The 12754-nt window shown below is 38.7% G+C and overlaps 1 protein-coding gene across 1 annotated transcript in view; it reads left to right on the forward strand.

Annotated features, from left to right (window-relative positions):
* LOC148367584 (stereocilin) overlaps positions 1 to 9180 on the forward strand; it is a 44825-nt gene extending 35645 nt beyond the window's left edge. Inside the window, exons 20-29 of the mRNA XM_088333278.1 lie at positions 670 to 875; positions 2463 to 2553; positions 2621 to 2780; positions 3035 to 3210; positions 4208 to 4363; positions 4452 to 4594; positions 5589 to 5737; positions 5949 to 6046; positions 6448 to 6595; positions 9034 to 9180. Coding sequence (XP_088189404.1) covers positions 670 to 875; positions 2463 to 2553; positions 2621 to 2780; positions 3035 to 3210; positions 4208 to 4363; positions 4452 to 4594; positions 5589 to 5737; positions 5949 to 6046; positions 6448 to 6595; positions 9034 to 9122 — 1416 coding nt within the window. The 3' untranslated portion in view covers positions 9123 to 9180. The remainder of the gene's footprint in view (positions 1 to 669; positions 876 to 2462; positions 2554 to 2620; positions 2781 to 3034; positions 3211 to 4207; positions 4364 to 4451; positions 4595 to 5588; positions 5738 to 5948; positions 6047 to 6447; positions 6596 to 9033) is intronic.
* The last annotated feature ends 3574 nt before the right edge of the window (positions 9181 to 12754 follow it).

Consider the following 12754-nt stretch of genomic DNA (forward strand, 5'->3'; position numbering starts at 1 on the left):
AAAATCAGTTTTGCAGGCCTAGAGGCATACAATCATTGATGATAAAGCTATGGGTTAAGCCAATCAGAGTCAGAGTTGGAGAGCCAGTGCTTGCTAGTAGGTATAAGGAAACATCAGCGGTTTCACAGAAGGTAGCACAAAAAAAAAAAACCTGAAGGAAAAATCCAGGTGTCTGTCGGACAGACTTTTTCAGCCCTAAAACATTGGAGATTACTATGTGACTTATTTTACAATTATTTGTTTCCTATTTTTTTAAAGTTCAGTTTTTAAAGAGTAGCTATTTTACGAAGATGCCAAAAGCATGAACCGTACATTCAGCAGATACAACACAGCAGGTAATACTCCGCCCATAAATTTTCTGTTTGAAGCATTGACTTATTGAATTGTGATTTAAACATAAAAGGATTTGTTATCACTAGAAAGGATATGCCAATATGTTCATAAAAACAAGATGATTAATTTAGATTTTAAGCAGAACTGCTGTTTGAGTCCCTGTTGGTTCTAAATCCCATAATCTGCCCGTAGGCCCTAACCCTTCTCTTCAGAAGATGTTTATCACATTTTAACTTTTTGTGTTGACTTAACTTTCCATGAGATGTAATTTCTCTTATACATTGTTACAAGATCTGAATTGTTAATTTCGAAGATTGAAAAGTAGTTGCTTTACAGGCCTCCTCTTCAATTAACGTGGGCAAGATCGATGGCTCCACGCTAGACCTTTTGGGACCTCTCCTGCCATTCCTAGATAGTGACCGTTTGGCTTTGGTGGACAGCGGCGCACTGGCTTTACGACTGGAGGAGATGAGAAACTTCTGTCTCCCCAAAGAAGCACTGAAAGATATCAGCACACTGCTCACACACAAAGACTTCATGGGGTAAAAAGGTCTTCATTAATGACTTATAACAATTTCCTAGGAAATTGTAGCTGAAATGGGCTTATCAAGTTATCACACTCAATATACTTTTATTTTAAGATTCTAACGGTCACTTTTGCAAATGGTACAGTGTACTTTATATTAATGGTACAGTTTTAAGAATGCTGTTTTTTTTTAATTTAGAAAATTCTAAACTGGGTTATATTACTTGCCATTATGAATAATTGTATTACATTTTTTTAACTTAAGTTAAAAATATAGAATTAAGTATAGTTTAAAATATTTTCCAATAAAAGAAGAAACATATTTCAGAAAATGAGGAAAATTATCTGTTATCTGTAATACTACAGATTTTCGGTAACATTTTATTAGTCCCTCGTTTTTCACAGGTTTTGCATTCCAAAAATATTCGTCGATAGTCAAACTCTTCAAAGTGGAAACATGGATTTATTCATATATTTATCTTGTTTTAACCAAATTTACAGGTTAATTAAATTATGTTCTTTGGAAACGTTTTTTTTTTAATATAACTTCTGTACTGTCAAATTTTAAAACAATCTTGTTTATTAAACAACTGTACTAAGAACACAATCCACTTGACTCTACATGATACTTTGATGCAATCATGTGAACGATATGGAAAACTGCATTTACCTTCTGGTCAGGACCTCCAAAAATATTGCAACAACAACAACAAAACATGTCTGGAGATGCAAAAAAAACAAAATACTTATATAAGCCTTATAAGAAAAGAAACACATAATGTACCATAGGTTAAAACTATATTCAAAATGTTAAAAATGTGTCCTGTTTTGACTTACAGAAACCATATATTTTACCATTACTAAACACTTTTGGAAAAGCTCCAATGATCCACTAGGAAGAACCAAAGACCCACATGTGGCTCCAGAGCAAGTTTAGTGGGTCAATAAAACCAACATTGTTAGTTGACAGAAATCATAGCTTTTGTGGATCCAGGGCCGATTGTTGACATTATGGCTTTTAGATAAACTTGAAAATGAAAAATATTTGTGCATACGTAGGTTCATCAAGCTGTTTTACATAAGTGTTCAACTCAGACCGCAGTCAGACGAACAGAAATGGGACAAGTCAACTGCTTCGCCAATCAGAACGCAGAACACAATGCACGATGAAAATCCGTGAAGTAGCAATACAGCAAAAAGTAATCCAAAAACAGCAAGGGCATACTGTGTTTTAAACTGTTTGTTTTGTTTGAAAATATACTATGATATAGGAATTATAATACTTTTTAACTGTGGTGCTTTTTCTGCCGACAAAACTTTTTTGCACCAACTAAAAATATGAAATAGAAGAATATGCAAACTATATGTTCCTTTTTGTGAATTAAAATAAAAAATGTAAACACTTTTACTTTGAAAATAAATGTATTCACTATTTCATTCATTTCCCGAACCTCTTATCCTCACTAGGGTCACAGGGGTGCTGGAGCCCGTCCCTGCTGAAATTGGGTGGCTGGCACGGGACTCCTTGGGCTAACTGCCAGCCAATCAATGGATAATCACAATGTGTTAATACTATTTGAAAATAAAATTTCTTATTTTCTAGAGAGCCATCCAAGTGGCAAGCTGGAGACATCGAAAATTTGGGAAGGCTCGTGTTCTCCCTCTCAACAAAACAGATCAATTCCATCCCATTGGTGAGCAATTAGTTAAAAAAACATGTCTGTCAAAGATCTGCAGAGATTAATGCTGTCCGTTGTTTAGAGAGTGTTGAACAAAGATACAGTGGAACAAGTTCTCATGAGTCAAGAGCATTGGGAGAAGAGCGCAGTGGGTGCAGTCTGTTTGAAGTTGCGCATGGACAAACGGCGTCAACGAGAGAAGACGCAGAGTCTCATGCGAGGCATTGTTAAAATCCAAGGCAATTATACACAATCTCTGTATTTTATTCTGTATGGTCATTGTTTAGAGCTGTGAATATATTCTTGTGATTAGGGCTGTAGAATTGAACATGACTTGACTTGACTACTTTCTATGTAATGTTGTGATTTTGGTTTAGTGTTGAAGCCATTCAGTAAACCTATAGAGGGGTTTCCCAAACAATTTCAGCTCAAATTGCAAATAACACAAGTCAAATAACTTTGCTTGAGTAATTTCTTTAAAGGTCAGCTGTTTTGCTTCTTGTTTCAGTCCCTAGCTGTGCAGACATTCGAGGTACATTCCCCTCCGCTTGGACATCATCTCAGTTGAGCCGCATGTCACAAGTCGACCTTAAAGAGTGTCTCGAAGTCTTCAGCCAGGATACCTCGCTGAGCTCTGAGCAGCGCCGAACGATCTGGGTTAAACTGAGGAAGGTCAGTTGTGATGATTATAACAGGTCTACTTTGATGCATCTGATTTAAATTTGGGTCTGGAGAGGTCTTGGTTAGAATAATAAAAGGGCCTAACCTCTTGAACACAATGAAAAAAAAACTACATTTGTCATTATTATAGCTATATTACCCACTTTATTCAGTCAGTGTTTTTCTTTGTCAGGTGTCTTAAAAGCTCCTATTCAAATTATAAAAAGAAAAAATATCTGTCTTGAATAAAAATGTAATCAACTGCAATGTGCTTTGACAACAACACCAGGGTTTATTGTACATGCATCTTTGAATGTGTAATGAGCTCACTCAGGATAGTACAGATTCACAATGCAGTAGGATTGATTAGTATGATATAACAGTATTCCTTTAGTAGGGCAGGGTTTAGTTCACGGAAGGCAGGCAGGTGGGGAAATAATATCCAGAACACCAGAGTCAAACAAACATAAGGCAAAATGTTCCGTGATCAAGCAAGTGCAAGCAGTGGGTAGTACTCGTTATCCAGGAAGTCACTGACTAAACAAAAGTGCTGTGCTTGGCATGTGACTAGAAAGACAACAAACAAGCAATTAACCAAGGGGACCAAGTACTGAAGCAGGAATGAGGAAGAGTCATTATAAGAGGAAAAAAACATGGGGAAATCAAAACAAATGACAACAGCTGTGAGGGAAAAAATAGAATCCGTAAGTGGGTGATCAAATAAGGTATGTGCAAATGAGAGAGAAAATAAAAACAGAAAGAAACGGACAGAAAGAAAAGAAAGAGAAACAGTCCTCAGAGTGAAGGATCATAAACCTGTGTATTGTATATAGCTCATGTTTTGAGTCTCATTACATTTTTCATCATGTGTCCACCAAATTTTGCACCGCACTTAGTCTCCACATTTGCCAGCCAAATACTGTCCATGGCAAAACTTGGACTCAGTTCAATCGTGGACTCATGCGGTATGAGTCCACGATTGAACTGAGTCACTTTCTGTCCACTGCAGGCGTCCAGTCCATTGAGTACAGCCAGAACCGATGAGGTTCTGGCCCTTGGTTCTCTTCTGACCGAGCTGACAGTCAGAGAACTTCATGATAATTCTTTGACTAATCTTGCTGTTGTGGCCCACCTTGGGACTCTGTCACACTGGAGTGCCAAGAAGGTCTGTTGAGTTTTCCAACTTTAGGTTAGTGCAAATTAACATACAGTGATGTAAGTGAATTTGGCATTGACTTCTTCTGACTTTACAGATGAGAGCCATCGTTTTAGGTGTGATGCAGAAACATAACTTAAAAATGGAACAGTTATCTTTTGTTGATCTAGCAACATTTGGAAATCTGATCTGCGGACTGTATCCCGCAGAGATTAGACGAATTAACGCATACAACGTCAGGTGAGTGATTTTTGTAAACAGTATTTCTTTCGTGGAATAAACACCATGGACCGATTCCATTGGCTCAAGTTCAATATAATAGCTTTATTTTTTATTTTTACAGCGCGTTTGTCATTCCCTTTATGAACTTTGTCAACTGTTCTCAGGACAACACACATTTTGTTCCACAGTGAAAAACATATATCACTCTTCTTTGTTAGGTCATTTTGTTCATTTAAGGGACTTGTTTTTATAGAGGTAAAAATCTTGAGAAGAAGCAAAGTCACAGTAGTTTGTTTTTCCCATTTTATTGGTGTATCATAGTAAAACTCCTACAATTAAAATAACATCTACCTTAAGAAATAATCTTACTTTTCTGAAGGATATTTGCTAATATTTTACTATATTTATAGTTCTATCTAATAAAATAATTATATTTATTTAAAGACAAATTTTCTCATTTCTTACTACAGTTTCATTCAATGTTTCTGGTAAAATTCTTCCCATTTTGAGAATTAGTTTTTTCTAACCTAAATGTACACCTAAAATAGGCAAAAATAATGTATACTTATTTATTTTGCTACTCTGACAATATCTTATTGTACCTTTCATATCAAGTCATTATAGTGAATTAAATTACATGAATTCTGAATAATTTGGTTGAGGTATTTATTTCTTACTAATAAACTGGTATATTCCCAGCGTCCACTGCAGTTAATGAGTTTAAGAAAATAATATTTTGGAATAAAAGGTCCCAGTCCTCTTTTGAGAGTTGTTTACTGATGTGCTCATTATTTTAACGCATAGTTGATGTAAGAAGTCCAGTGGCTTCACATGCTGCTATAGTATTTGCTGCCAAAGTCATAAATGCTCTTTCCAAGTTTCTTATTATGTAACTTATTATGACAAAACACCAACTAACAGATGTTACTAAAAAGTGGGGACGCATTCTGAAAATTTGTATTTACATATGCTCAGAGGAGTAAATCCAGGACCTTTCTCCCTCAAACAACAGCATGGCGGTGCGGTTTCTGCGGGAAACGTCCTTGCCGTGCACAGAAGAGCAGATGGAGGCTTTGACAAGTCGTTTGTCCGTACCCGAGGCCTTCGGTTCAGTCAGCGCTTGGGGATCGGAAGTTTTCACCGAAATTGGGACACTGGCAGGTATAGATGGATGTCATCTCCCAAAGGATCTTTTGTGGCCAATACTTTCTTGTCCCTCATCTAGAGTGAGGAAGGCTGATTTTTGATGGATTAAAACAATTTAAAAAATACTCCTTGGGGTTGGAGAGTGAAGATGAAAAAGATTTTTAAAAACCTGTATTTTGAACCACGAGATATCTAAGTAGTATGTTTGTGAAATTTATATGCTCAGCGGGCCTGGAAGACATTGTTTTGTCAGCTCTGACACAAGAACAAGTGAGAGGAATCACCACTGAAGCAATCAGCCTGCTGTCACCAAAAAAGATGGCAGTAAGTTTCACTGATGATTTCATGAATGCAGTTTTGGTCAACCGCATCCTTAGACTCAAAGCTTTTTTTTATGTACATAAATATTCTCTTTTAAACTCTATACCCTCTGAAGCAACTCACATTGATGACACAACATCAGCAGGGGATCTTATCACAAAAAATTAGGAAATTTTAGGAATCGGTATCTTCTTTTCCACCTAACCCTGTTTTCTTACATTCCAAAATGCAATCTTTAGCACAAGATTACGTACACTGATTAACCACCATTTTTGTTACTTGTTTGAAACATTTGGAAGGTTTCAATTCACTTATGACAAGGACAGCAGCAACAAACAGACAGTTTATTAATCGGGGATTTTTATTCATGATGTGCTTGCCCTTTCTGTTTTTGCGGCTGGCAGGTGGTGTTCAGTGCCATTCAGTTGTCCTGGCTAAGTGCGGAGCAAGCATGGGCCCTCACTGAGGACCAATGGACAGAGTTGGACAACGAACAGAAACACGCTGTTGGACTTGCTCGTTATGAAGGAGATGCGGTGCTAGAGTTGAGAGGTTGGTGCAGAAACAACAATGGTATTGTATTTTCTGGACTACAGTAATCCCTTGTTTTTCACGGGGGTTGCTTTCCAAATAGAACTCGGGATATTAAAAACCAGTGAAGTAGCAAGCTTTATTTTTATTTTATTTTTTACAATAATTAGGTGGCCCCGTTTGGGGGCGTATGGTGCAGGGGAAACTGCGGTGAGTGCGGCCGCAACTTTGACCGTGGCCACGCGGCGTATCAGGACATTGTGCCATGCACTACCAGACGTTGCGGACAATACACCGTGCTGGGGCGCCCCGACATTGAACCATGCACTGTGCTGGGGAACTCCGAGACACCGAAGCCATGGAACGTGCTGTAACGCCCTGTCGTGCATTTTCAGACACAGCCTTGCTGGAGCGTCGTGCCTTGCGCTGCCAGACAACGCTGCCACGTACCATGCTGGGGGCCTGTGCCATGCGTTCCCAGACACTGCGGCCATGCACTGCCCTGGTGTGCCATGCCGTGCTCTCCCAGACACCACACCCATGCACCACGCTGGGGCGCCGTGCGTTCCCAGACACCGTGGCTATGTTCCGTACTGGGGTGCCGTGTGCTCCCAGTCACCGCCGCCATGTGCCGTTCTGGCGCACAATGTGCTCCCTGACAATGCAAAGGCCAGGACTGGAGTACTGCGCCATGCGATGCTGGATGATGCGGCCTCGTGCCGTACAATGCAGCGGGCTCGCGGCCCCGTGCGGCTGTCTTAAAACTGGTGGGGATTATGGGAATCCAACTGTCTAAGCAAAGCAATTTGATTTCTGTGTAGTGCTCTAAATGTCAAAGTGTAGAAATTCAATGCACAGGTAAACGGTGGGAGTATCTGACTATTAGCCAATCAGAATGCAGAACACAATACACAATAAAAATCTGCGAAGCAGCGAAACCGCAAAAAGTGAACCACAATATTCCAAGGTATTCCTATATAGGTTACTTTTTTCTTTATTTGTTCATAGGTTTTTTTGTTATTTTATCTGAAAACAAGAAGTATCTTGTATTTCCAAAACTAGCGTTGTCTGCTTCACCAGAATTGTTATATTCTACAGCGGAAGCAAGCGAGTTTTTTTTTGTGGACAGCTTTAATTGTCTACCACTACTTTTATTTACATCTTTTTCTGTGTAACAATTAGCGTTGTCTTCTTCCTTGCTGAAAACTAGCCTCCCTACTCCACAGTAGCTTCTTCCTCTATGCTGAAAACTAGCATTATTTTCGACACTAACAGGTTTATTCTTTTTTTAATATTGGACACCAGCAAAGGAGATTACAATGATACCAGTTTGATATTTCGACTATCATACCTAACTGCGGCAGCACGGCGGCGCAGTGGTTAGCGCGTGTGCGGCACAGTCCCTAGGTGTGAATGAGTGAGTGAGTTGTCGGTCTCTGTATGCCCTGCGACTGGCTGGTAACCGGTTCAGGGTGTCCCCTGCCCACTGCCCAAAGATAGCTGGGATGGGCTCCAGCACCCCCGCGACCCTACTGAGGATAAGCGGTGCAGATAATGGGTGGATGGGCGGATACCGAAGTGCTGTTTGTTATTTTGACTATAAGCATAGTTTACATCAGTCACTATTGGCCAACAATGTTGCTGTTCTTTGAATTGACACCTTTTAGGGCGAATCTGTTTTTTAAAATTAGAAGACGGCTTTTCGAATTTGGAATTTGGCATGATTGGGTTTTTTTGTTCAGTCCTCTTCTGTTCTCAAATTCACTGATGTGTTTCTCCTTATTTTGACTGTCTACTAAAGTAAACTTATAATATGCTGCAAGTAGCGGGGCCTTCCTCTGCACCAAAGGGCAAAGTAATATTTTTAACAATTTAGCTGCAGCGTTCCTTAGGTCTCAAAAAGGAAAATTTGGGTTAGTGTGGATACAGTATCTGTGTTTTTTTCTACATAACAATGCATTTTGACCTAAAAGGACTTAAATTTCATAACTATATATATATATATATATATATATATATATATATATATATATATATATATATATAGTCTGGAAAACATGGTGATTGAAACTAGCTTCATTCTGGTTCCAAGATTTTTTTAAATTTTTTTTTTTAATGGAGTACTGTACATCAGCATGGTATTTGTGCCACTGAGGGGAAGTTAAGCATCCTGTAGTGGTATCCAAAATAATCTTTGAAGAATGTCACAATTACAATATTGCTGGCAGAATAATATATACTTATGCATATTCTTGCTGCTGTGTTTTTTTTTTACAGTGAGTAGCATTTCTTCAAATAATACTGTTTTTATGTTGGTTGTCATACTGAATTTTTTTTTAAGGGAAGCACACATTTATGACATATTTGGAATGGTAATGTTTTGTTTCCTGGCAACGGCTGTGATTTTTTTCCCTCACGGTGTGAATCCAGCACTCATGAATGTTCTTCTGCCTCTACAGGGAGAAACTCGGCTGCAGTAGGATTGAGCACAGCCTCCTTTGCTTTAAGTGTTTTGGCACAAAGTCTCTGGTTGTGGCATCTCATTTGAAATCCTTAAAAATATTTAATTAGAACTTGACTTCTTTCTTTTCTCCACACATTTGTTCATTAAATAAACATCATGGTCTTGTTTCTCTGTGTTGATTCGTTTAGTGTGAAAGTCGCATTATGTTTATTTATCACAATCTATGAACCTTTCAAAATCATACTGTGATGGAAATTTGGTTGCATAGATATTTTGAATATAATGTCAGCTTTAACACTAACTCAACTTTAATGGAGTGAACAATGAGACTATTAGATAGTTAGTTGGAAAATATGTAAAGGTTGTAGACACCCTTGGTTCAATTCCATATTTTTAAAGCCCCAGTGTTTCATATTTGACCACTAGATGGCACTGTATCAGCCCTGTCAACCTCCACGGCTCCATGCCCGTACAAACTGTCGTATTTTCAAGTACAAAATACAAAATAATCGTACACCATATATTTTTTTTTCTCGGAATGATGCGTGACGGGAAATCCCCAGGTGGCAGACGTATGCGCACAGTAGCATCAAACCGCTCGCTTCGTTTGCAATGAAAAAAATGATACCTGTGATAAAGGTTCCGCGGCGAACTCCTTTGACTTGATTGATTTGCCGTTTCGTGATAGTCGGTGTATACCGGATGGTACCCATAATTGACAAATTTGCTTTTTCCGTACAGATTTTCTTGTACGTCGTACACGTCTTAAAATGCATAAAAAAACGTACTTTGTACAGCAAAACCATACAGGTTGACAGGTATGCTGTATTGTGCATTGCGAACGAAAACCAGTGCCAAGACAGAACCAGACAAACATTGCGGTGAATTACAAGGTAGGGATTCCACTATGTAAAATTTCTGGAACTATGATTTTTTTTTTCAAATAAAAATTAACATTGGAATGTATGTTCATGTATTTTTGCCTAGTATTCAACATAATCTTGTTGTGTTTTGCTAATTGAAATATTTTTGTACCACTAGGAGGCACTAGATATTACACAGTGTCCTTTTAAGGATCAGTCCACAGCTGTAGTTAAAAAAAGTTAATAATTGGCTCTATCAACAAAAGCATCTGGGACAATTTGTAATGTTTTACCTGAACCTCTGTTGGATTAATTTTGCTCATGAATAATTTGCCAAAGTATGCAAGATCCAGCCCAAAAAAACGTGCTCACGCAAAACCTTGAGGCTTGTAGTAGAAAGCAAGTACCCTACTAGATAAACTGAAGATTTCTGTGGGTTATTTGAAGAACAGAAAAAGATGACAGAATTTGCCATTTTACATAAGTTTGTTGCAATCTCTCTGACTTTCATTTTCCATTTTTTACTGAGCATGTTTAGGTGCAATCCTTATTTTCTCTCTAAGCATGCGACTGATCATGGGATCCCTTTGCTATGGATGGTTTACTCTTATTGTTCAAATAATAATGTAACTTTGTTAGGAACATTTAGAAAACCCATTTGACCTTCAAAACACGATGATTGACAAAAAAATTGTTCTCCATTACAGTTACAGAAAAAAGATGTAATTAATTACAGGTACATTTGGTAAAAATAAGAAATACTTAACTGGATTGGAACTATATTTTGTATATATAATGCGCCGATAGCGCCGAATTGTGTCATCATTTCAATCAGGGGCGATTTTAGGTTCAGAGCTTTGGGGTGCTAAGCACCCAGAGTTACTGGCTGATTCTAAAAATCATTTCAATTTAAGTGATTTAGGATCATTCGACACTGTTCAGGACTGTCACTTCTTATTTGAAATCATCACATAAGACTTTGTGGTTAGCAGAAACATTATTAGTAAGCAATGCAGTTTTTACTAATTTATTCCTAACAGGACACACTAACACAGAAGAAGAAGCATTGAACTCAATGGACAATGGGTATGCATTTTATTCAACACTTTATATTCCCACCCTACATTTTGCAAATGGATGCTGGGAGTAAGACCACAGAAATAGCTTACACAAACGCAACATTAGGCTATGCTGATTGTTGTTGCTACCGCTTCCACAGCCTCCCCGTGCGGATTTTGCATATTCTCCCCCTTGCTTGCGTGGGTTTCCTCCCGGCACTATGGTTTCCTCCCACAGTCCAAATACATGTATGTCAGGTTAATTGGCCGATCCAAATTGTCCCTAGGTGTGAATGAGTGAGTGAGTTGTCTGTCTTTGTGTGCCCTGCAACTGACTGTCAACAAGCTCAGGATCTCCCCTGCCGACTGCCCGAAGATAGCTGGGAAGGGCTCCTGCAACCCCGCAACCCTAATGAGGATAAGCGGTGCAGAAAATGGATGGATGATCATTGTTGCATTTGATTAAATGCAGCTAAAAAGAGAAGCATTATCAGTTGATAACAAAATTGAGGTATTGGGTGGTAAAATAGTTGTTCAACATAAGCACTGTATAACATACTCTCAACGTAGTTTAGTACACCAGAGCCCACACAGACTCTGCAGCTATGCCGAGAGAAAGGGGGGAGAGCGGTGCCAGGAATGAAATGGGCTGAACCATTTAAAGGCAGTGGAGCATTTCTGATGCAGCAGTGTTCACATTTTTGGTTTGCTTTACTTTAAAAAAATCTAGTGTATGCAAATTTAAGCATATCCTGTGCTTTATTAAGGAAAAGATGCTATAATTTCTGAAGGGGGGCGTGGATTGAAAGACCCCCCCAAAACGGGCTGGTTACGCCCATGATTTGAATAAAAAAATACGTGAAATGCAAAGTCCTGTACTAGACAAAGAACTTTTGAGCCTTTAATATTTCAAAAACACAGACAACGAACGTGTTCACCACAAAGTTTTTCAACAAAAATATGAAAGCCTCAAGTGGTTAAATGCGTTTTGTACGTAGTGATACTCATTATTTTGGAACTAAACCGTTTTTTTTCCCCAGTATCAGTATTGTCACACTCTGCTGCCTGTCAATGCCGAGGTCAGGCTCATCTCTGGAGAGAGGGATGACGTTTAAAACGAAAAACTTCGACTTCTCCTCTTACTGGTAACCATGGAAACCAGTACTATCTGTTTCATGTGAGGGAGAAAATCCCTAACCCCCCCAAAGAACAGCATTGGCGCCACCAGGCTCTACTTGCCTCGACGACCCCAGTGGTTAAGGGATCCGCGAATTGTATTTAAAACACCTAAAATAATTCATTGAGGAAAAATAAGTGGCTAATGGATGACATAATCAGTTTGTTATTATCAGATACAAAAAAAATGATTTCCTGCGGTGGACCACAGTGGTTGAGGAACACTGATTACAATCATGATTTTGTTGGTTTTTGGTTTGCTTTGTGGGAGTTCTCTGAAAATCAGTCGAATCTTTGTGAAGCAGTCATGACATTAATTCATCATTTTGCTCGCCACAATTTAACCTGGCAATCCCAAATTCTTAAACATGCAAAATGTGGGGAAATGTTTTGTGCATAAAATGTAATATATATATATATATATATATATATATATATATATATATATATATATATATGTGCAGCACGGCGGCGCAGTGGTTAGCGCTCGTGCGGCACAGTTCATGTCATGGGAACCTGTCGTGGGTTCAAATCCAGCTCCAGACTTCCTGTGCGGAGTTTGTATGTTCTCCCCGTGCTTGCGTGGGTTTCCTCCGGGCACTCCGGTTTCCTCCCACGT

Source organism: Urocampus carinirostris, chromosome 4 (genome assembly GCF_059441175.1).
Source record: "Urocampus carinirostris isolate Australia breed hairy pipefish chromosome 4, RoL_Ucar_1.0, whole genome shotgun sequence".
Classification (NCBI taxonomy): domain Eukaryota; kingdom Metazoa; phylum Chordata; class Actinopteri; order Syngnathiformes; family Syngnathidae; genus Urocampus; species Urocampus carinirostris.